Source organism: Nannobrachium achirus, assembly GCF_963921795.1.
Source record: "Nannobrachium achirus genome assembly, chromosome: 3".
In the NCBI taxonomy this organism is placed as follows: Eukaryota; Metazoa; Chordata; class Actinopteri; order Myctophiformes; family Myctophidae; genus Nannobrachium; species Nannobrachium achirus.
In genome coordinates this window covers 17788149-17814565 of record NC_137812.1, presented here as the reverse complement: position 1 = coordinate 17814565, position 26417 = coordinate 17788149, and the positions used below count along the sequence as shown (strand labels likewise).

Below are 26417 nucleotides of genomic sequence, written 5' to 3'. Positions count from 1 at the left end.
CATCAAACTTCTGTCAGAGCCCGTCACTCAGTCATTCACTGTCAGCATGCAGGATGTGTCACACTGCTCATCGCGTTTTGGACCCAGAACTTCGAAATCTCTTACAAATCCGTCAACAAGGCCTGGCATTCATTGGAAAATATTAAACTATTTGACTATTAAGCAGAGGAATACTGTATAAGGAAATCGCTCTCTGGCTGCCGTTTTAACTGACTCAGATCGATTTAAATATGAATTACACGTTGGCCAAAATGTCCCATGACTATAACACCCACCTTGTTATTTGTTATATGTTAAGGCGAGACACTACAGGTGAATAGGGTAAAAAAATAACTAATAGATGCCACAATGAAATGTTTCCAGTTGATTATGAGCATGCACAAACTTTTCCAGTGCTATATCTCTTGTGAACTTATACATACTGAAATCATACAGGCAACTTAAAGCAAGGGATGACTGATGACATCACTGTTTAGTTTCATCTACAGGAGCAATAAGTGAACACCTCGTCTTGCAGTGAGTCATATGTGGTGACATCACCCCCTCATAGGAAAACAAGGGGGTATAGAGATTTCATCATCACACAACATATGGGGTTCTATGACCATTTAGACCTTTATGCTTCCAGGAGGGTGGTAATACACTACCACCTTGTGGTCGAGTTGGAGAAAGGCGTCAACACTATTAACCTAATGTTAATAAGAAGGATTTATTGTCACTCAATTGTGAAAATTCAGAAGATTTTCTGATTTGGACAAACCAACTGATGCCAGCGCATGTGTGCATGTGTGCCTGCCTGCCTACCTATGTATATTCACGCATCTTGTGGTTAAAATGTCTACACAAAAAGGCAGGAAAGACAACACATTGACAACATCAACTGATTAAAGCAATTGTTTCAGGGGGAAGAAACTCTCATGGAAGAAGAAAGTATATATTGTATGTTTTATTTCATACTTGGTCCTCATTTGATTTATAGGCTAGTACATTGTTAGGCAGAAAATCAACCTTCATGACAACCAGCTAAAACAAAAGTTTTAAGGAAAATAACTAAATAAGAATAGCCTAAGAATAACAATGACATTGCATACCATGTTTGTCTTTCTATAGAGGTGTTTGTGTGGTGGACATTCAAAAGGTGTTGTAGACAGATTCTTAATGAAACACCGAACAGTTTACCTCCAAATGATTTGGATTGTCGTGACAACTGCAAGAGCAGGAGGATGAGTATTCAAAGCGCTTCAAAACAGTTTGCCATCTCATCTCAAGTCTTCAATTGTGGGTGAGGTGCATTTAGTGATACATTTTAGTTCAAACAAATAATGTTTTTGTTAAAAAGTAAAGCTCTTGCGATGGTAATCATTGCTATATACCAGGGTTTCTCAAAGTGGGTGACGTGGCACCCTAGGGTGCCTTGACTGAAGTCCAGGGGTGCCACAGAATACTTGGAATGTATCACCACCTTTATTACTAAATAATAGTATCCAGTATCTAGCTTTTGATAAAGTGAATACAGTTCTCAGCAGACACCATCTTGGATGGAGTGATTGTTTGGAATGTTGTCCATGGACAGGGTTCGATTTGTATTATGAAAGAGATATTTTCTTGATCAATATGTAGCCCTTAAGCCCTATATATAGGGCTTAAGGGCTACATATTGATCAAGAAAATATCTCTTTCATATCTTATATTTTATCTCTTTCATGAAATTAAGTATATATACTTAATTTCACAAAATAATAATTATTATATTTTAGCGTATATTCAAAACAGCAGATATACAAGTACTGTACATCTGCTATTTTAGAACATTTTAGAAAAGTCTTGAAAGCGTTTTTTTTTTTTTTTTACACAAATGTTCTCTTCCGGGGGTCCCTGAAATTTGGGGGTCCTTGGCACAATTATTTTTTTCTTTTTATTTATTTATTTGAGAACTACTGATTTAGAAGGCATTTTGTAGACTCTCTTAAGCTCCCGTAAAGAGAATTTATTGGCAACGTTTCAACCCGTAAAGGGTCTTCGTCAGGCATGACCCTTTATGGGTCGAAACGTTGCCAATAAATTCTCTTTGCGGGAGCTTAAGACTGTGTGCGAGCCTCCTCCTTTCTACTCGGTATGTTTTTTTGCTCAGCACCTGGAAAGTTTTTGTAAGATGTTCGTGCTCATTTGACTTCTCATTTTGTAGACTCTGCCTCAGGTCTTAGGCCTAGGCCAGACGAATCTGGATATTTCATATATCCCAGATTTTCAGATATCCACATAGAAAAATATCTAGGTCCACATGTTGTCAAAGATATCTAGGTATAAAATAATCAGAGTCCCCAGACCTCCAGTAGGGGGACAAGCACACACAGTAGTGTGTGAAGACAAAGTCTTCAGAGATATCCGTGTTCCATGCCTATCCCATGCCTATCCCTTAAATTTGACAAACAGATCAATGCTGTCATTAAAGGAGCTTTCTTCCAGTTAAGGCAGATCACAAAAATAAAAACCTTTCTCTCCAGGCCTGATCTGGAGAGGGTCATGCATGCGCTAATAACATCAAGGCTTGATTATTGCAATTCACTCTATTCCGGTATTTCTAGCGCCTCCCTCTCCAGACTACAGCTGGTACAAAACTCAGCTGCCAGGCTCCTGACTGGCACCCACAGGTGGGACCACATCTCCCCCGTTTTATCCACCCTTCATTGGCTCCCTGTTAGATTCAGAATACAATTCAAAATCCTTCTGTTCACCTATAAAGCCCAATTTAATCTAGCACCACCCTACATATCAAATCTCATTGAACCCCCCGATTCCACCAGGCCACTACGATCAGCAGACCACATGCGCTTAAAGGTCCCATTCACAAACCGGAAATTAGGTAATCGTGCCTTTTCGGTCGCCGCACCAGTCTTATGGAACACCTTGCCTCTGACCAAAAATCAGCATCTTCCCTGGCCATTTTTAAAACCAGATTAAAAACGTATCTATTTTCACTGGTCTTTTAAATCACATTCTGTATATATACCACTTATTAACCCATTTTACTTGTGTAATTTTGATGTTTTTTGTTTTGTTTCTTGCACTGTATTTTTATCTGTAATTATTGTATATGTTCTACTGTTTTTTCTTGTATGTTGTGCAGCACTTTGGTTGACCCTGGTGGTTTTTAAAATGTGCTATATAAATAAAATGGACTTGACTTGACTACACGGATCCAGTGAATCGGATTTGTTTCAATGTCTTCACTTATTTATCCGGTTTAAAAAATATCCAGTTTCACAGCTGAAATATCCAGCTCTGTGTGGCCGGTACCTAAATGGGCTTATTCTAACCAGAAGCAGGGATAAAGCACATCCCAACAAGCCATAAAAAGCAGAGGTAGATGGGGATATCAAAGTGAAACGCATGGATTACTCCCCAGCAAATCGAACCCTGTACACGGACAAAATTAGAACATATTTGTACTCAGTGCTTCTTTGTAGGACATCTTGTAGCAGCTTAGTAGCCAAAACACAACCTTTCCTTATCAAAGACTTTGGAATATTACATACATTCACACAATGTATATAGCGTGAGATTGCACACAATCACGTGACATTGCATGGACGGAAGAAAGACCAACTCTTACAAAAGAGAAAAACATTCATCATCAAACACCCCAACCCAAAAAAATCTAATCATCACACAAACGATAACGGAAATACACAATACATTCTTTAGATTGAACGTGCAATACTTTTTTAACGACCTTTCTTTTGGGAAACGCTTAGTATTCACACCATTTCAGTCAAGTGTTCCAAGTAACCACATGAACCCTAGCATCCTTATTCTGGGGTGAACATCTGTGAAGATATTTCCACTGCAAAGATATTTAGTGTAAAGGGGAAACACTGTGGTCAGTACATAGAGTTAATTGTGGTCAATTGCTGACTTCATAAAGTGACAAAGAAATGCAGAGCATTAAACCAACATCTACACATTAGCCACTCTGGACTTTCTGGCCTTGATAATGGAGCAAATTGGATTATATAAAGAGATATGTTCACATGAATACAGTGGTGGTTTAGTTTTTAGTTTTCCTAAATTCCAGGAAGACATTAACCCCATTACCCCAGCCATTCTTATTCTGGGCAATGTTGTTATATGTGAAATATCTAAAAAAAAAAAAAAAAAAAAAAAAAAAAAGCAACTCATTTATAGTTCATTGTATGGTGCTGTTGTAAGAAACTATACTTCAGGTTTAAGTGGTTAATCTCAGTTTGGCATGAAATGAACACAACATAACATTGACATGGTCCTTTAAGGCAGTGGTTCTAAAAACATTTTGATTTCAAGGTATAAATTAAACCACACAACACACATAACTCTGGACTCTAACGGCCCATTTGTACACTCTCAGAGCAACAGGCCTGTAAGGGTCCTTTTGGTTCTATAAGGGCCAGTAAGGGTCCATTTGGTTCCTAGTCTCGTGTAGCCAGACAACTATTCAACAATCTCCAAATGCTATAGAGCAGTGGTTCTCAAACTTTTTGCACCAAGTACCACCTCAGAAAATATTTGCCTCTCCAAGTACCACCAATAACTGATGTTAAACTGCTACACGTACCCTATCCCAGCGATGCTACAACTACCCTAATCCCAACCAGGAGGCATCTTTTATTAATTATACGCATTCCAATTAACATTTAGTAATAATACGATACGACTATTATTTGATTTTGTAACTGTAGAAACAGTGAAAAATAAGCATTCTTAAAATAAAAATAAAATAAAATAAAAGCACAATACCAAATGGACGTGGAAAAGTGCTGTCAAATGTGTAAATTAATAATATTAATATTTGACTCATCAGACTTTTATAAGGCTTCATCTCTCTCAGCTATAATATTAATAATGGTTATAATATTTGACTCATCAGCACATTAGTGCAACAGACTTTTATTATTTACCTTCTAAAAAGGGGTCCCTGCTTCATCTCTCTCTCAGCTATAAGGGGTCCCTGCTTCATCTCTGTCACAGCTAAAAGGGGTCCCTGCTTCATTTCTCTCACAGCTAAAAGGGGTCCCTGCTTAATCTGTCTCTCAGCTAAGGGGTCCCTGCTTCATCTCTCTCTCTCTAAATAAGCTGGTTCTAAACTCTTAGCGGTGCAGTGTTGCACACTGAAAACAGCCAATCTACAAGCTCACAAGGCGTCGCAGTCTCGTGGATAGCGGCGACTCGTTCATTGTATTGTAAGCTTGAGGAGTTTATTTATTTTGATGGGTAAATGACTACTCATTGAACTGTAGGCTACAATCTTGGAGTTGCTTTGCTTGCATGTGTTTCCTTATTTCCTCGTGACAATGCGGAGGACCGCGCGACCTATGCAGCACATGATCGCTATGTTTTTAACTCCTCCATTCTAAATTCGAAATATATCCACACAATCAAGGTTGACTTATTTTTCACCACCAAATCTGAAGAAACAGCTGATTATGCACTGGCGTTGACTTCCACATCCATCTCTCTGTATGCTTCTCATTTCTCCGTGCTCGGTGAGATCAGTCAGTGTGTGCAGCTGCTGTGAAGTGTGTGTGTGAAGTCAGTCGCTCACTGCGCGCTGTGCAGCAGCAGCATCGCATGCATGTTATGTTTCCTGCCTCGGCAAGGGGATGTTTGTGATTGGTTGGCTTCGGCTGTCAATCTAAGGAAAGGTTTGTGGTTGGATGGCCTTAGCTGTACATTTAGGGCAAGCGTAAAAACGCATGTTTTCATTGGCTGAGCGGTACATGCTGGTGAAATTTGACATCGCAACAGTCCCAGTCTCAGTCTTTTTCTTTTTTGGGGAGACTCCTTGCGTACCACCAGAGGGGGCCTCACGTACCACTGGTGGTACGCGTACCACAGTTTGAGAACCACTGCTATAGAGTCTGGAACTACAGCTCCTGAACGGAGAGTAATGCAAGCTGGCATTTCCGTTCAAGAAAATATATTTTTATTTATATTAGGATAAATGTGCGCGATGTTAAAAACAAAACGGAAGTGGGGAGGAGGCTTCACTTCCGCTTTAACCGGATACTCATCGTTCTTCTTACGTTACCACAAAATGTTAGACGGGAGCATTTGCAAATCGCGGAGTCAACAGTCTGGCCATGTGGGACCTAACCAATGATTGATAATCATGTAACTGGGGACCCCCTGGAAGGCCCTCAAGGACCCCCGGCCCCACTTTGAGAACCACTGCTTTAAAGGAATCAAGACTATCCAGGCTAAGGTTCAGAGTTAGGGCACAGACACACATACGTACACTTCAGAAGTGTCTGTGTCGTTCTATTCCACTCTATGGGGGAAATCAGAGCCTTCTACCTACGGAGCGCTGTGTCACTCCCGTTCACTTCATGGGGCCAGGTCTTCTACGCACACATCTATTGGCGTATAGTGACCAGGGTTCCCACGGTCATGAAATTCCTGGAAATATTTTGAAATTAGAAAAATATTCTTCCAGTAGGCCTACTGGAAAAGTTTTGGAATTGATCAAGGGTCCTGGAAGGTCCTGGAAGAAATAGCTATGCATTGTCTTTGGTTATTGATTTTGTTAATACCTCTGAATTGACAAATTAAACATTGGCCAAATTGTCAAATATTAGAGGCAGAAATTGTGAAAATAGCCGATCTACATGCTCACAACGCCTCAACGCATGTAGATCGTCTATTTTCACAATAGAAACGTGTTATACAAAATTCCTCAACTCTTAGTGCTCGTCAGGGTGCCGGGTCCCCAGTTAAAATATGATTATTTCGGGGGTCACAGCCTGAAAAGGTTGAGAACCACTGGCATACACTACCTGTCTTTGGGCATTGCGCATAGGACTAAGCGACTTGTTATTGAGCGGAATTATTGTTATATAGTCCTGGGAATTGGGTTAAATATTCTGGAAAAGTTTTGGAAATTAATTGGTAAAAATGTGTGGGAACCCTGAGTGACAAACCAGGAACCGGAAGTTTACAGAATGCATTGGAGTCTTTGAGGGGTAAAGTGACAATGAACCACGTGACGTGCGCTGTTTCTGACCCCGCAATGGTAAAACTCTGATTAGAGGACTCTGGGGGAGCATCAGGTTGCGCCATTTTGACACAACACCGGGCTCCAACCAGTAGCAAAGATAAGGCTCGTGGTTGACCCCACTTGGCAGTACGTGTGGACGATATGGTGATAATTATCGTTGAGACGATACAATGTCTCCACGATATGCCTTTTCAGAGATATCGTATATATCATGATACAATGAGGGAGCCTTATAAAAAATCCTGTTGAATTGTTAATACAGAGATTCATTGCAGAATTCAATTTAAACCTGCATTTTGGTCTAAATCAGTAGTTCTCAAACTTGTCAAGGTCTCCACTTAACTCTGACAGTATACAAATGAAACCAAATGGACCCGTAAGGGTCCATTTGGTTTCATTTGTATACGGTCAGGGTTACTTACTTGTAAAGTTGAATTTAGACCTCCCAAAAGGAATCTAGAGAGTCTAGTTTTTGTCAAGTAACTTGAAAAATAACCATAAAAACCAACGTGAAAAAGAATCGTGATAAAATCGTGTATCGTGATACAGCTTGGGGAAAATATCGTGATATTGTATTTTTCCATATCGCCCACCCCTACTTGGCAGGCATTTGACTTGTGACCTCTTATTTGACCCCCTATCTTGTGACGTCATGTGGGTCAATCATCATCATCATCATCATCATCAGCAGCAGCAGCTCACTTCACATGGGTGTGATTTTCACGTTGTCGTTAGCCAAATGTACATGCTCACAACACATCGGAGCTACGCGTTGCGAGTGCGTAGATCAGTTATGACTAAGTAGGAACAAGTCAGAAAAATGTTCACATAATTAAATTAATGTAATAATAATTAATAAAAACAAAAAAGAGGAAATAAAAAGAAAGCATTGTAGACATGGCTTGCATGTGCCTTTGTACAGTATGTGTGTGTGTGTGTGTGTGTGTGTGTGTGTGTGTGTGTGTGTGTGTGTGTGTGTGTGTGTGTGTGTGTTAGGGCATTAACCAAAAGGTCGACAAGTCGCCTCAGTTGACTTCATTACACAAGTCGACTCTCACCAGGGAAAGTAAAAAAAAAAAAAGAAAGAAAACGTACAGCATTCAAACAGTAGGATGGCCTGTTGTCAAGGGAATGATTCTCTCCTTTTCCAAATGTGTTTTTTCAATGAAAGTAAGCACAGGGTTCCGGGTTTTGTCCCCCCCCCCCCCCCCCCCCCCCGACGTTATCAAACAGTAAAGTCGACTTCAACCCAACTTTTTACAGAGTCGAGTCTACTTGCAAAAATCACGAGTCGTTAATGCCCTAGTGTGAGTGTGTGTGTGTGTGTGTGTGTGTGTGTGTGTGTGTACACGCGTGCGCGTACGTGCAAGCAACTCTAGGCCTTGACCTCTCCAGGCTCCCTCCACCCTCCGAAGGCCTTCTCCAGGTAGACCGCTACGGCCAGGGCCAGGCGGTCCTGGTTCTTCCCCACCACCACCTGCACACCCAGGGGCAGACCCTCCACACTCAGCCCCAACGGGACCTGGGTCACCGGGAGACCCAGGATGTTGAAGATACCTGGAGGAACACAGAGAATGAGGGGAGAAAGAGAGAGGGGGGGATAGGGGGTGGGGTGAGAAAGAGCAACGGTCTTTGTCAGAACTATAGGGATGTAACATCCTTGTTGTACTGTAGAGCAGGGGTCTTTAACGTTTTCAGACCAAGAACCCCCAAGTTGAGAGAGAGATGAAGCAGGGACCCCCACGACCTGTTCATAGATTCCATATAGTTTCATTGTTTGACAGCACAATCATCAGTATATTTTGGATTCATGTCAATTTGTGTTTTCAGATAATTTACTACATGAACCGTCAATACTTAATAAACTTGACCTTTCACTCTGTACTTAGTCTGCTCTTTTCCCCCTCTACACCAAAGCTCTTTGCCCAAAATAGCCGATCTACAAGCTCACAACGCCGTGTTGTGAGCTTGTAGATCTGCTATTTTTGGCTAAAGTTCTCAGAATATGGACGTTAGGGTTCAAGTGGTTAATATGAAAAAGGAGAAGAAATGTTTCTATCACTCGAAGATTTGAAGGATCCCTTGTAGTAACTCTGAGGACCCCCTAGGGGTCCCGGACCCCCTGTTGAAGACCCATGCTGTAAGTAACATATAAACAGGTGTGAGTTAGCTCCATGGACAGTGCACTGTAAAGTAACATAGAACAGTGGTTCTCAACCTTTTCAGGCCACGACCCCCCAAATAATCATATTTGAAGTCGGGACCCCCACACCCCGACGAGCACTAAGAGTTGAGGCATTATATTTTGTATAACACAAATGGCAGATCTACATCGCGTTGTGAGGATGTATATATCGTAGACCGGCTATTTTCACAATTTCCATCTCTAATATTTGACAATGTATAATTTGTCATTTTAGAGGTAGCTATTAAAAAGTCCTTAAATTGTCACTTTAGAAAGGTGCAGATACCCTCTATACGCTTAACCTTATGTTGGTTTGTTTACTGTTGAGAGAGAAAACAATGTTGCACATTAGGTTAATCATCTGGGGACCACCCCAAAAAATATTATTTATTATTCGACCCACATGTTGTAAAGTAACAGAGGCAGGAGGGAGTCAGCACCGTGGACAGCTCCCGCTCTAGCAGAATAGGAGTCAGCACCACGGAGAGCTCCACACTGCTGCCATGTCCCAGATCTGTCAACTCTCATCTCTGCAGCATGCATTCCTATCGCACCACAACAGCTGGAATGCACACAGCCAGGGGTGTCGCACCAAATTCTGGGCCCTGGGTACTTTAACTATTGAAAAATAGCAGATATACAAGCTCACAGCACAGCACCGAGTGCCGCGCTGCGAGCTTGTATATCTGCTATTTTTCAATAGCTAAAGTATAACATTATTCCAGGCCCCTCCACCTTGGGCCCTATTAACTCAGTCCCAAATAGTAACTCAGTCCCAAATACTTATAATGTAACCATATGTCCATGAAACTATATGTCCATGAAACTATATGTTGAGACAGCATGTGGGTCTATAGGGCAAAGCAGTGGGTGTGGTTTACTGGTGCCACTAAAACAAACTATGGGCCATTCATTTTTCCCATAGAGATTTACAAAAAAAAATGATGTACATCAATATTTTAAGCCTAGAAAGAAGCCATCCAGAATCCTGCTGAATCATGAGCATGAAACCCTTGATTCTGTGAAAACAAAATGAAAACCGCTAAACAAGGGGTATTTTTGGAGCTGTGTGGAACACAAGCTCCCCTATACGTGGCCGTGTATGTGGGTATGTGGGTGGGTGGGTGGGTCTGTGGGTCTGTATGTAGCCTGTATGTAGTAACCCTGGGTGACCAGAGAGGTGCTGTTGAGTCTAGCCTGCCCTGAGCATCAACTGCAATACACACACACACACACACACACACACACACACACACACACACACACACACACACACACACACACACACACACACACACACACACACACACACACACACACACACACACACACACACACACACACACACACACACACACACACACACACACACACACACACAGCTCCACTTCGAACAGAGGTTCGATTTTTTAAAGACAGGGTAGCAGAATAACATCTACTTTGTCCCAATTTAATTGTTTGGTAGTTGTGAAAATATTTGCCAATGCAACCATATAGTTATCTTGCCTGTTTACAGAGTTGTATTCAGACGGAGATTCCAACTTCCTACTTTCTCAAACGACTGAGCACTGATCTACATCACGTGGTTCTATAAAATCCCATTGAAATGAGTGGGGAACATTACAATATTTTACTGTATTTATAAAAAAGTGAACTCATAACTTTCTTAATTGACATGAACAACGTGAATGCTATACACTTGCAATTCTATCTTTCTTCACAGAATCAAAGCTTTTAGGGTCATGATTGACCAGGATCCTGGATGGCTTGATTCTATGCTTTTGCCCAACATGTTGTTGTCAAACGTTTTCCTACCTGTATATGAGAAGTTGAAGGGCGTGAACAGCGGCGTGTGGTGCTTGGGCGCCAGGTGTGGGTGCGACGGGTAGAGCAAAACGCCATCGTCGCCCAGCAGATCCTCCAGGCGGCGCTGGAGAGCCTCTTTCTGCTGCAGCAGGAAGGGAGTGGGCTCTGTGCGCTGGACCAGCTCCACGGTGGCCAAGCCTGACCCACACAAATGACCAACATTAGGCACGTGCACACATAGACATCAAAAGGGGGCTTGAGCCCCTGCCCTTTTCTCTGTCTGTAAAAATGCCCTCTTCAGACCATGAATGCAGTTTTCACTTTGGTGAAAGAAATGCAAATGCCCTCTTTCCATGCCATACCTGAAAGCAGCATTTGAGACGCGCTGCGACACGTTGTGAGCTTGGAGGTCGGCTGTTTTCAAGCTCGATTGAAGAATAAACAGGCATGATCACACATACGGCCAAAAACTATTTTACTTGACTTGGGGAGCCAAACTCGTTCATGGACGAGTTACGGCCACTAGGTGTCCCCCTGCCACAGGAAGTTATCTCGTTCACGGACGAGGCAACAAACAGTTAACTTTTTGAGACTGCAGCTTCCCTTTGCATGACCTGAATCCATTACGTCACCCAGTCAGTGCAGGAAGCCCCTCTGTCTCTCCCCTCACGGAAGGACTTAACATGGCTTTAGATTCTACTTTGAAACATAAGAACGGCTTTATCTGAGAATGAGATGAAAACAGCCCCATGGAAGCAGAGAGCTGATTGTTTTCACGGCGACACTTTACCGCGATTTTACCGCGATTTTTTACCGCGAGTTTCGCGAGCGTTTGTAAACAAATGGATTATCCTCCTCAATCTTCTCTGGACACGCACGTGCACACGCACGAAGCTTGCGGGGCTCGTCAAAACAAAGCGTAAGTCAATGGTGGCAGCAGCAACAGCTATAAATGTTATAAACCTTGGCCGCCCATGTGTTAATGAGCCCTAGGTTTAGTCAACAAAAATACTATATTTAGTCCACTACTGTAACACATTTCAGATGACTAAAATGTTATTCAAAAGACTATGACTACAGCTACATCTTTTTTTTGTATGTTTACAATTTCAAGGCACCTAATACTTTCAGTGTTTCCGTGTTTGACACTTCATACTTACTTATCCTCCACTACCTTTTAGACTATTATTATTACAAAGCGTACATTAACGCTGAGAGTGTACAAATGCAACCAAATGGGTGAGATAACATGTTAACGCACGCCTGCACTTCTTCATGCCAACCCCCATGATGAATTAAATGATGCCGAGCACCATCATCTTTCATTCTACATTTCTATATGTTGCCCTGGACCTTTTGCCTTCTTCTCACCAGCTTTCATGAAAATATGTAGACCTGGACCGTGACCTTGACCTTTAACACCTTTTAACCCATTTAGGCCTAGAATTATTGAATGCTTTAACCAGTGAAAAATAGCAGATATACAAGCTCACAGCGCGGCACCGAGTGCCGCGCTGTCATCTGCAGAAGACCTGTCATCTGCAGAAGTTCTCAGATGATACCGTGGTGGTCAGCAAGATCTCGGGTGACAACACGGCTGAGCACGATGGTGTGGTTAGGGACTTTGTGCAATGGAGCGAGGCTAACCATCTCAGGCTCAACGCAAGCAAGACCAAGGAGATGGTGGTGGACTTCCGCACCTCCAAGAGAGTCCCCCCGGTGCCAAGCACCATTAACGGTGAGGTGGTTGAGCTTGTGGATAACTACAAATTCCTCGGAGTACACCTGAATAGTTCACTGGACTGGTCGGGCAATGCACAGGCGATTCACAGCAAGGGGAAAAGCAGGCTGTTCCTCCTGAGAAGACTGAGATCGTTTGGGGTGTGCAATAGGATGCTACAGATGTTCTATCAGTCTGTCATGGCAAGTGTCCTCTTTTTTGGTATAACATGCTGGGGTGGCAACAACAGAGCAGGTGACACGTTTAACCTAAACAGACTGGTGAAGAAAGCAGGCTCTGTCGTTGGGTCCTCTCTGCAGGGGGTGGAGGAAGTAACCAGGGTGCGCACAGCGAGGAAGCTGGATTCCATCTTGGAGAACTCCTCCCACCCCCTCCATCTAGAGATCACCAGTTACTGGAGTAAGAGAGGAAACGACCGCTTTACCTACCCAGGACGGAGATGTGAGAGATTAGGAAAATCTTTTGTACCGGCTGCCCTTAAGCTGTACAACGAGACACATAACGGACGCTTGAAAAGGTCTCCCTTCCTAACTTAGACTGACGGAACCATTGCTGTATTGACATTGACCTCTAAGGAACTATTGCTGTATTGAATTTGACCCAAAAGGACCGTCCAGGAAGAGTGCTCATGTGCGTCTTGCGGTGACACGCTTCCTAGCTTCTTCTTTTTTCGCACTGATTTTTTGACATTGCACTATTAGTTTGTGTTGGTAGTTTCTGAGTATTTTTGCTTTGTTTAACAATGACAGTGAGATACTTGTTTGCACTAACTAGCATTGACTGCTATGGTCTCTTTTGCAAGACACTTTATGTATATATACACTTATATATTATTCGCCCCCTCTATTGATGCACCTTCTCTTTATTGGTACTGTACTGCTCTTTTTTTTTGCTCTTTTGTTTCTTTCCCTCTTATCTTTTTTTTCTTACGTCTCTGTAACTTTGTAAATAACTGTATACTGCTGTGCTACTACTGGACAACTGAATTTCCCCCTTGGGATAATAAAGGTATCTATCTATCTATCTATCTAGATCTGCTATTTTTGAAAGAGTCGTGAAAATGTGTGCAAATCTTTGAATATATGTATTTTCAAAGCGAACGCTTGTAACTAAAATTTTTCCTCTGGGGGTCCCTGGAACTAGATATTTTGAGATGGGGGTCCGTGGCCAAATACATTATCATTTTGGGGGTCCTTCACATGAAAAGGTTTGAGAACCACTGACATAGTAGTCTCTCAAGAACAGACTAACTGAGCTTGACTTTTCTTTGACAATGGCTAGCCAGATTGCTGACATAGAAACATAGGTTTTTCAGAAAAACCTAAGAAGGATTCAAAAGACACTTATAGAATCGGGGTCAAATTTCTAATTTTCAAGATTTTTCAAAAATAGCAGATCTACAAGCTCGCAGCGCGGCACTCTGTGCCGTGCTGTGAGCTTGTATATCTGCAATTTTTCAATAGTTAAAGCATAAAATAATGTTCTGAATGGGTTAAACCCTACAGTGAAAGTACCTATGGCAGCCAGCGTGTGAGGCGACAGGCCCAGGGTCCACTTGACCATCTCCCATAACGGCCAAACCTTCTGGCCCTTCTTGTCTGTCATCAGCTCAGAAAAGGAGGTTGGACTCTGCAGCAAAACACAATAACACACATCTATACCAGAGCTAGGGCAGGGTAACGGGACTCCAAATCAATATCACGATTCATTTCAAACTTTTGCCTCGATTACAATTAATGAACGATTATAAATTATTTAAAAAAAGTGGTTAATCAGACTCAACAGATCAAGTAGATTATAAACATGCATTTGAATTTATTTTGTGTCGATATGTTGAAATTGAGCATGCATGCCAATGATGGTCTGCAAACCTACCCTACCTTAGAATTTTTATCCTACAAAAAAAAAAAAGTGCAACCAACATGTCAGTGAGTCTGCCTATGGAACACTATTATTTTCCATTGAACAGGACTGTAAATTAAGCTCATCGATGCCCACCTTGCCATCCTTGCCTGACGCTGCCATCATGGCACTCCAGATCTGGAAAGAGTACCTGAGCTGAGGGATGGTCAGGACCTCAACACTGACCCCTAGCTGTGACCGAAGACACTCCACCACCTGGACAGAGAGAACAACGATAGGAGGGTGCAACAGTTAATACATTTATTTGAACATTCGAGTAGCGTTTTATTTACCTTAATCTGATGTTATCATATCCGATATTCTTCTTTTTTTCTCCAGTCCACGACAGCTCTGATCGCGCAATTCTAAATAGCTTATTTGTATACTGTTTGTGTCCCAAATGAGTAGCCGTAGTGGACTATGGTGGCTCAAAGGGGACACGAGAAAATGTGGTTGGTGTTCTTAGTCTTGGCGATGAGCTGGTCAGAGCTCTGGTGGATGTGTTCAGGGCTCAGATGCCAGTGCAGGAGATTCTCGGTGCTGAAAACCGCTTTACTTCAAATCAATCACGATGTTGTTTGAGCCCTGTGAGTCCACTGGACGTTGCCACGATGTAGGGCGATGCAGTGCTCCGACATCACATAATATGTCATGATGTCCATAGAATTTGGAAAGTGCAGGGAAACATGCACAGACTGCATGACCTTTATTTAATCGCTAATCGCAGAGAAAACTTGCCTCTTGATTGCTCAATTAATCGGAAAAAACTACTCGATAGAATAATCATGAATAAAATAATGATCTATGGGTGGTTCTCTTACCCTGCTCTGAGCCTGTATGAGCTGCTTGTCCACCGGGGACACCAGAGGGGAGCCGCCGTTGTGGGGAACGGAGAAAAAACGAAGCTTCTTCACGTCTACCGCCGACGTCAGACGCAACCTGGATACAAACATACACACAGAGAGCCCGTAAGAGACAACGTAGCGAGGTGATGAGATATAACAAGACACAGCGTCTAATGACAAAGTGTCATCCTCTGTGAATTCTGTAGCGATGGATAGCAATCAGGCTCTCTCTCACACACACACAGACACACACACACACAAAAGAGTGAATCATAGTCGACCTCTGATTTCATTGGGTGGAGGACAATGACATAGTATAATATATATACAGTATATATGGTTATGTCATAGTGATATAGTGGTCAATTAGCCAATTTTAACATAGGATGTGCAAATGCACTGTGACAATAAATTAGTGGGGACTAAATAGCATGATGTGCCCCTTTTAATCTGCATGTGTATTACGTACAGCACGGTTTCTAAATCTCACGTCCGGAGACCGAATGGACCCTCCAACGGTCTGTAACAACGACACACACACCTGTCAGCATTGGGTCCAGCCATCACTTGCAGCATGGGCAGCAGGTCCTCTGCATAGCGACACATGGGGCCGCTGGTCAGGAAGCCTGATGTCAGACCCGAGGCTGACATGGCTGACGAGGGATGCTGGCCATCATTGGACACTATACCTGTGGGCACACATATGCAAACACACACCAACTCATAGGACACTATTGGAGCTTAAGATTTCAGCCCTAGCCCGTGCAGACCCGTCAAGTTGCTGCAGCGGTTGCGCGCCACTGGCCAATCAGTCACATATTTATCGGGCTGTGGGTCGGGTCAGGTCTATTTGCTGTTCTTAATGAAAAAACAATATATAATGAGAAAAAAAGGTTGGTTGCATGATGAAAATAGCAGATCTACAAGCTCACAACACCTCGCAGCTATTTCAGAGCACAACATATAATCACTTGTTAACACGGAACGCTTGCTTTGAAGAATTTCAGAGTACCCTGATCTAGAAAGGTTTTGGAACCACTGCACTACATCATTCATTCTACATTGGTTAGAGATTCAACCACTTCTAACCACATCAACATTAACCGTCACAACTTTAGCCCTTTCCATAACCACTTATTTTATACTTTGTCGTGTTGCAAAGAAATAACAGATCTGCGTGTCAATGTGTCAAGATGTGACCCTTTTTTATTGTTTGAAAGTTGTCCGTTGTCACGGTAGTCTTCAACCTTAAAAGTATACTTAACCCTCGAAGTAGCCATCTAGAAATGTATTATCACAATGTCCAATGACGTTGAAACCATTACAGAAAATATGTTATTTTTGTCGCACAACAAGCTTTACTGGTGCTACTTTCTGCAGATGCTACTGACCTTTGTGTCCGGCCAGAGACTGGCACTCACCTGAGCTGGGTTTGTGTCCAAAGATGCCGTTGAAGAAGGCTGGCATGCGGATGCTGCCGCCTATATCTGAACCCACGCCCATCACTGAGCCTGCACCACCTAAAATACTGCCCTCCCCTCCTGAGAGACGCAGTGAAACAAAGACGAAGACAGAGAGAGAACAAAGGAGTTTCAGGTGTAATTTTAATATTGTTGCTATTGGGCAGAAACCTTTTATCTCCATATTCTAGCTTTTTATTTTTAACTTTGTCTTTATTAAGATTGCACAGTAAAGAATTAAGATTGAAGAGAAACCCGCACACTCTGCTCCAAGTGACTGAATTTTATTGACAACGTTTCGAGCACTAGCTCTTCATCTGGTCAAACTCGAGATGTGTGCCACCAGCCTGCTTTTGTAGAGACACCCATAGGTCACGTTGTTAGCAGGGGGTGGAGCAACACAAAAAGGTAATGATATCAATTTATACAATAAAATTGTTATAGTGTTCATAATAATTTGATTCATCAAACAGTGAACAAAACACCAGCAAAAAAGACATGATTATTACATATCAGCTAATTAAAATCTAGAAAATCATTTCATGTTGGGCAACAATAGAAAACATATATAAATATATAGAAAAGGCAAACAATCAATACCAACACACATATAGTCCTCTATCCATACAATAGAGACAGTTACAAAAAATGACTTATATAGAACTCCTCGTTCATTCCCTTGGGAGACATAGTGTTTAAAGTGAAAATCCAGAAAGATTCCCGTTGTAATAGTAATTTGTTGAGGTCCCCACCTCTTCTAGGACATTTGACATGTTCTATACCTTGATATCTGAGGGTCGATACATTATGCCCAGCGGCCGAAAAGTGCATTGCAACAGGGCTCTTAGGATCATGGTTACGAATGCTGCATCTATGTTCTGAGATGCGCGTCTTAATGGCTCTGTTGGTCTTACCAACGTAACCCAGACCACATGGGCATTTTAACAAGTAAATAACATTTTTAGTTGTACATGTTATGGTACCTTTTATGTCAAAATGTTTGCCCGTAAGTGGGTGCGTAAAAGTATGACTCTTAGTAGTGAAATTACACTGTGCGCAACGGCCGCACCTATAGTTCCCCTCGGGGATTTTAGTTAAAAAGTTGGATTCTGGCACTATTGGGATAAGGTCAGATTTTATCACTGTCTGTCTAATGTTTGGTGGGCGTTTATAGACCACTTTTGGCATATCTGTAAAGGAAGTGGCCAGTTTTGGGTCACTGCTGAGAATATGCCAATGTTTCTTTACTGTGCGTTCAAATTCTTTACCGAGGGCTGAGTATTGTATAATGCACAAGGGACTGTTATTGGAGGAAGAGTCTCGTTTTGACTGTAAAGCTTCCTCTTGTGTACAGTCACTAAATCTATCCCGTGCCTTTTTTAGCCACTCGTCTGGACAGTAAAGAATTAACAAAGACAACAATAAAACAAAAAACACATGTATAATACTAGGCATGAATTAGGAATTTCATATATCAATAACTCACAAATAACTGTATGACATCCCAGAAAGGCCAGACCTTCTTACAATCCCAGAATATATGCGTATGATTAGGGCATAAAAATGTAAGAAAAATGTTAAAATACGGAGATAAGAGGTTTTTGCCTAACAGCATATGCAATATAATGTGGCCAGGTGGACTGAGTGTGTAAATATAGTGGTCCTCTCCATCACCAAAGTTGCCCACCCCTGCTCCAGCCTGTAGGAACATACCTGAGCTTCCTCCAGGTATTCTGTCCAGGCTGTAGGGGTTCTTGGTGACTCCGTACAGGTGGTTGTGGGACTCCAGCCACATGCACAGCTCGCTGCAGTTGGTGACCCCCAGGGGGATGGCCCCGGCCCTCTTCAGCAGGGCCACCGCCGGAGCGTCACAGCCAGACACCACCTGGCTCCTGGACACCAGCCCCGTGGAGTTGGGCATGCCTGGAGCACACAGCAAGAAGACATAACACTTACAACTCCATACAAGTTGGTGGACATTCTAGTCTAATGGTTCTGAAACGTTTCCATGTCAAGGACCCCCAAATATATAAAAAAAATGAAAAGATAATGATCCCACAATTTTTGTAACCCATTTCTTTCACCCAGTTACAATAGGCTAATGTAATCCTGGGCGCACCCATGCATTTGGTGTGTATATGTACTGTAGCCTACATTCTCTGTAGGAAAGGAATCCATGCCTCCATGTTCGTTTCTCATTTGCCCTTCATACGCCTGGCATTAACACATTATCTGGATTATGTCAAGATATTATTTAGATGGATTACCCTCTCTTGCCGTGTAAAAATGCAAACCACTGCCAATTACTCATATCATGTACTGTAGTATATACGTTGGCAAGAAGCCAAGCATTTACATCATTGCTTTCCATACACAGTGGGGTATGGAATAAGTCAAGTAATCATATTATCTCCTTGCTAAATTCAATAAAAGATTCAAGTTTACTTTACATGTACTTTCAAGTTGTATCTGCATATGAATCTAGTATTTTTCATGTGGTTGGAGACAAATTACATTTACACATTACTAATAGGGCCAAATGTGAACCACGGCAGCAGGTTAACCAATGAAAAAAGCTATTTTTCAAAACATTTACACGCAAGAATTTCCAGAGAATTTCAGAAATATTACAAAACATTCCAAAATATCGACAATAACAGATCTACAATCTCACAACGTGATGCAACACAATGCGAGGTAACCTTGAAGATCACATATATTATTTAGTTATTTTCTGTGATGCAAAAGGCCATTTGAACGTACACTATACTTGTTTGCTGTGCGTGTGTGTGTGTGTGTGTGTGTGTGTGTGTGTGTGTGTGTGTGTGTGTGTGTGTGTGTGTGTGTGTGTAGGGATGGAGGTCAAAAACAAAGGTCCGCTACAAACTAAATTCATTGAGTACCCGGTATCAATAATCTTTGGGCTTATCAAGCCTGTTATCGAGCATAGCAGCCCATGACATCATGTTTAAACAATCAAGACAAGAGGCGATCAAGAAATGATTACAGTACCATTCATAATATAAAGCCATTTAACACTTATTGCACACTAATACATGATTGTTTTAATGATATTAGATGATAATATTTCTTACTTTTGTCACTGTCATCTTCATAGATAGTGGTCAGCCACAAACTCACAGTCACAACAACAGGCCAATAAGAAAAGATTGAGAGACGACAGAATTTGTCGCCTCACGTCTTTCCACAAAATATTAGAAAGCGCTCAACAGTGGGCTCGATAAAAGCCCAGCTCAATAAGCAGGATCGATAAGGTGCTCATTATCAATAAAGATTAACGAGCCCTGCAGACATAAGGCCTCTTCGACTGTGTGTGTGTGTGTGTGTACAGTGTGTAGTTACCTTGCAGACAGAAGGCCTCTTTGACAGTGAACGGGACGCCCAGAAAGGGTAACCTGTCCTCCAGTACGTCCTCGCCTCCTCCCGTCTCCTCCTCGATCAGCCTGTCTGCCTGTGCTGCCTCCTGCAACGCCTGGGAGAACCTGTAGGGGGCGTGAGAAACACAGTCATTCAACTTGCCCTGTCCTTTTCTTGGGCCTGTCATTATTATGTGAAAATGTAATCAGTGTTGCCCCTAGGTTTACTGTTTTGGGGGGTGGTGTTGGATAATCTTTATTCTAAAGAAAGAAACTGTCAAGACAGTACTACCAAGAACTACCACGTTTATTAATGACGACAAAGCAGCACAAATTTAGACGTTTCGACCCTTTTTGGTAAAAGAAAGTTCCATTTGTACACACTATGTATTATGGGGGTCCTTTAAAATAAAACATTTGAGAACCACTGGTACTAGTGGACTCCTAATATGCCAAACTATCATAGTAATTAAGTGTCAAACATATTCAGAAGAAAACCTGGAGACTGACATTCAAATTATAATAATGGTGGGATAATATTTCTTCAGACGACAACACACACACTCACTCACTCACTCACTCACTCACTCACACTCTCACTCACACACACACACACACACACACACACACACACACACACACACACACACACACACACACACACACACACACAGTATCTAATACTTTACCTGTCTTTGACCATTGCATTGATAAGCGGGTTAATTTCCTGAATGCGGTCAATATACGCGTGTACCACCTCCACACTGCTCACCTGCAAACACATGAGACAGACACAAGGGGGTGTTACTGTGTACACACATAAATATGTGATTAAGCAACAGGACAAAGACAGAAGGATATACCAGGTAGACAGACTGATATATATATTGTTATTCAGCTCATTATGTTTTACAGCGTGGCTCTGCAGAAGTCTATTGTCTGTGTGTTTATTCTCTTTTGTGTGTGTGTGTGTGTGCGCGCGCGCGTGCGTGCGTGCGTGCGTGCGTGCGTGCGTGCGTGCGTGTGTGTGTGTGTGTGTGTGTGTGTGTGTGTGTGTGTGTGTGAGAGAGAGACCAGGGCTAATCTAAAAAAACACAGATATTCTGATAATATTCCCTGACTGCGCTGATCGGTTAAGCAATTTGCAAGAATATTCCCTGACAGACAACAAGTATAGACATCCTGCCTCTTATACTGTAGAGCAGGGTTTCTCTCAAGGTGGGTGCCGTGAGCACCCTAGGGTGCCGCCACTGCCGCAATGAAAGTTCAGGGGTGTCGCAGAATACTTTGATTATATTTGGAATTTAACCACAATCTACACCAACTCTCTTTTTCAAAAACAGCAGATCTACAAGTTATTTACGGCCCGGGGGTGCCCTGAGCCAAAAAGGTTTTAGGGGGAGCACGCTGGCCTAGTGGTCCAGTCGCATACCACATAGGCTCTGATGTGATGCCTGACTGCGTGTCACGGGTTCGAATCCCGATCCCAACAAACTTTGCTGCTCACAATCTATCCTATCACTGCTATGCTGATGACACACAACTGTTTTTGTCCTTCCCCCCCTTCTGCCACCCAGGTGGAAGAACGCATTGCTGCATGTCTGGCCGACATCTCACAGTGGATGTCAGCCCACCACCTTAAGCTGAACCCGGACAAGACGGGGCTACTCTTCTTCCCAGCTAAGTCTTGCCCCATGCAAGATCTCACTATTTCCATAGATAATGCATTGGTGACTTCAGTTCCTACTGCTAGAAACCTTTACTTGGTGTGGTCCTGGACTCCTGGACAGCCAGCTATCATTCAAGGCACACATTGCATCAGTCACCCGGTCTTGTAGGTTCACACTCTATAACATCTGTAAAATCAGACCCTTCCTCACCCAAGAGGCAGCCCAGCTCCTCATTCAGACATCTGTCATATCAAAGCTTGACTATTGTAACTCTCTCCTCACTGGTCTCCCGGAATGTGCACTTAAACCTCTCCAACTGATCCAAAATGGATCAGTGGCACGACTGGTCTTAAGCGGCACGACTGGTCTTCAGCGGCACGACTGGTCTTCAACCAGCCTAAGTTCTCACATGTCTCTCCCCTTCTCCGCAGCCTCCACTGGCTCCCGGTTGCGGCCCGCACTGAATACAAAACACTGATGCTGACCTTCAAAGCAGCCAAAGGTATGGCTCCTCCGTACCTCCAAAACCTGATCAACCCCTACACCCCCACCCGTTCACTTAGATCAGCCAACACAGGGATGCTGACAGAACCCTCGCTAAAAACTCCAGGGCAAAAATCCACTCGTCCGAGACAGTTTGCCCTCCTGGCCCCCAAGTTGTGGAATAAACTCCCTGTCGCACTTAGAACAACGGACTCACTCGCTAGCTTTCGCCGTGGACTGAAGACTCACCTTTTCAGACTCCACCTAAACCCTTAGCACTACAGAAAAAATCAATGACCACACATGAAGCTAGTTAGCATTTGTTTTGTTTTTTAGGTTTTTAGAACTTTGATTATATTGTGTTTTTTCTAGATAGATATCCATTTGCATTTGTTATATTGTTGATGATGTACTGACATATTATCTTGTTTATTATTGTGATGTTATCTGCTTATTGTAAGTTGCTTTGGATTAAAAGCGTCTGCTAAATGCCTAAACTGTAAACTGTAAACTGCTGCGTGTCATTCCCCATCTCTCTCCCCATTTCCTGTCAGTCTACTGTCCTATCAATAAAGGCATAAAAGCCCCAAAACAAATCTTAAAAAAAAAGAAGTTTGAGAACCTCTGCTGTAGATACAGTAGGACGTGACTCAGAATTGGCTTAAAGAGTCTTGAAACCCAAAATCACTTTTTCTTTAAATATATACCGGTATTATATCAATGAGTACCTTGTGATAGGGAGCAATGATATGTTTCAATGTGCCCATAGGCTTGTGGATTCAGAGCTTTCTGCTGTCTCTGTAGCTATTTATGTTCTTCCAGTTTGTGTAGAAAAAATAAATATATTTGGCGCCACTCATTACATATTTGCTCTTGGCGTACTAATAGTTCTGCGTGACGTGGCTTATCCAATTAATATTAATTTTATATTTACAACTGCAGATAACCACTCCTTCATTTTAGAAACCACTCCCACATTTTAGAAACCACTCCTACATTTTAGATTTCTTTTCATATTCTAAATTCTGATAATACAAATAAAGAGGTGGGGTTTCTCGGTTCTTTAACTAACTACAGAGAAATGGTGTTCTGGACCTGAACTTTGCACAGGGACAGGGAATGTAAATACCGGTTTCACAATGTGGGGAACTATACGCTACACTGGTTCTTAAACCCTTCGTTATGCAAAGCTCAGCCAGGAGAAAGAGATCAGTGAAACCAGTGTAACGTATAGTAGCGTATGAAACGTTAAAAAGCAGAAGGGCCAATGTTGCACCATTCCACTGACCACTGACCACTTGACACACACCTAGTAGACCAGGCCACTGCCTCCTTCTCAATGTAGGGTTTGGGGACCCCCAGGGGTCCTTGGGGGAGTTCCAGAGGATCCCCAACTAAATGATGGATATATACATGTAGGAACGTCCGAGGTGTGTATAAATGGAACCGCTCAGAGTTAAAATAAAACATGTGGATTAGGGTTTGTCTGTCGCCTTATGCATATCAATCTGGAAATATTCAGATCAGAAGGCATTTGCAGGATCAGCCTTAGGTCTTAATGGGTTAAAGGGAGATGACACTAGTGAATGGCCTCCCAGTCACACCTATTACCATAAACCATAAGATAAAGCAGTGGTTTTAGATAGTGGTTGACTTTAGAGCACACGTCCATTATTATTACATCACATTTCTGCAACTTGACAGAGTACAGTAGCATAATTTGAGGCTTATGTTCCAAATGGCCTCACAAAACAATGTAAGTATGACCTTGTCACCTTGACCCCATTGTCTGACTGTTGCACTTGCTATGGTAACACTTTTGAGAGGAGGGGGAGACAATGGGGTGAGAGAGAGAGATAGAAATGGTGGGGAGAGACAGAAAAGAGTGTGAGAGAAGATAGAAGAGGCAGGGGGGCGAGGGAAGTTTATTTATACAGATTAAGTACAATTACTTATGTACTGTAATATTTTGAGTTATTTGTACTCTACTTAAGTACTTCCAATTTCCAATAGGCTACTTTGCTTCTACTCCACTACATCTCAGATCCAAATATTGTACTTTTACTCCACTACATTTATTAGAAAATAGCCAATCTGCAAGCTCACAACAATGAATGCCTCCAGTGGTTCTCATCCAGTGGTTTCTCAACCTATGGGTCAAGAAAGACCCTCAGGGGGTCCCCAAATTATTTTGGGGGGTCCCCAGATCAGATGATAAACTTAAATGTGCAACATTGTTTTCTCAGTGAAAAGTAAACAAACCAACATAAAATGTAATTGTAGCCTGTGGAGGGTAGATTTCAAAAGTGACAATTTAAGGACTTTTTTATTACCTCTAAAATGACAAATTGTCAAATATTAGCGGCAGAAGATAGCAGAACGTGACTGAGCATGTAGATCTGCTATTTTCACAATGGAACTTGTGATACAAAATGTAATGCCTCAACTCTTGGTGCTCGTCAGGGTGGGGAGGTCCCTCCCTAGCCTTGAATACATGATGACATGTAGCCCCATATAGAACCTCACCCGTCGCTGCGTCCTGTTGTGCTCCGAGATGATCATCTCGGAGCACAACAGGACGCAGCGACGGGTGAGGTTCTATATGGGGCTAGATGACATGATGATGGTCATATGACCGTCATGTATCAGGGCTAGGGAGGTCCCCATCCCCAGATAAAATAAGTGTGATTATTTAGGGGGTCACGGCCTGAAAAGGTTGAGAACCACCACTGCTTCTACACAAACACATCAGGAAGGAGATGCAGAGAGAGAGGGCGATAGGATATAATAATTATAAAGTGTCCACCTGCCTCTCTCCGCCGTATCATGGCAGCCAGACGGACAGCGGGGGTCTTGAGCAGCGGGTTGGTGATGGGGGGCAGTGTGGTGGTGGTGGTCCGCGGAGACAGGAGGCGGAACACGGCCAGGAGGACGGCGGACAGGCGGCTGAGGAACCAGGCGGCGAGCCTCTCCAACCTGCTGCGGCCCGACGCCATTGCTGCTGCTGTTAGTGTGGTTTTAGCCGCTGCTGGAGTTTAGTTCAGTTGAATTCCGGCAACATCCTTATCTGTGTGTTACACCGACATCGATGACCTACTGAATTATGTGACCACCGGAGGTCGCTGTTTTGTTCATGCTGTGCTCGGCGGAGTCCGCGGGACGCGATCATATTAAACTACAAACAATACATTATGAATAAATCAATAAAGCCCCCTTTCAAAAGTTTCAAAATATCAGATTTTTTTAACCTGCATTTTGAACTTGGACATAAGCAATTTTCACTAGGCCTATCCTTTGGCCCACGTTGACTAAGAATATTGATTGAAGACTTTATTAGAAGTTTGCATAATCCCATTATAACGTCGAAAGCTTGGAAAAGACAGTAGGCTACATTTCACTGGTACGGTCGGGTCAACTAGGAAAAACACAGTGAGAAAGCCTCCGGGCTATTGTTTCAACAAATTCAACTAATATAACACTGATTCACTGAATGAACAATCTGGGAACCCATCGTCAAAGAAGAAAGGGCGACACCTATCGGTCGGCCTCTCTTCCTTTGACTCTGGGACCAAGAGAAAAAGGGGCGGGGATACAAGGAATTCCCCGGTTGAGAACGAATTTTAAAACTAGTTCCGCTTGTAAGCCTGGTCCGCCCCCTGTTTTGGTTCCCTCCCGAAACTACTATAGCGGAACTGCTACTCTACACACGGAACACAACAGAAAACAACAACAACGACGCAACATGGATGCTACTGTGGACGAGGAACTTTTTTCTAGCGTGCTTACAAGAGTTGCTCAATTACTCCAAATTGAACAATTAAAACCTCTGCAGCACATTTGTTTGAAGTACTTGATAGATCGGCGTGATGTTTTGGCATGTTTGCCCACTGGGTTTGGGAAAAGCCTGATTTACCAAGC

At 42.6% G+C, this 26417-nt stretch overlaps 1 protein-coding gene across 1 annotated transcript; it reads right to left on the bottom strand.

Moving 5' to 3' along the window:
* Positions 1 to 8352: 8352 nt before the first annotated feature.
* LOC308282511 (fatty-acid amide hydrolase 2-A-like) lies at positions 8353 to 25510 on the bottom strand. The gene is made up of 11 exons (XM_080722876.1): positions 25310 to 25510; positions 21036 to 21118; positions 20333 to 20472; positions 18683 to 18892; positions 16931 to 17050; positions 16051 to 16198; positions 15486 to 15603; positions 14761 to 14880; positions 14277 to 14391; positions 11031 to 11219; positions 8353 to 8587 (listed from the first exon to the last, which is right to left on the bottom strand). The coding sequence occupies exons 1-11, from the start codon at positions 25493 to 25495 to the stop codon at positions 8406 to 8408; spliced, it is 1611 nt and encodes a 536-aa protein (XP_080579002.1). The 5' UTR covers positions 25496 to 25510; the 3' UTR covers positions 8353 to 8405.
* Between the last annotated feature and the right edge of the window lie 907 nt (positions 25511 to 26417).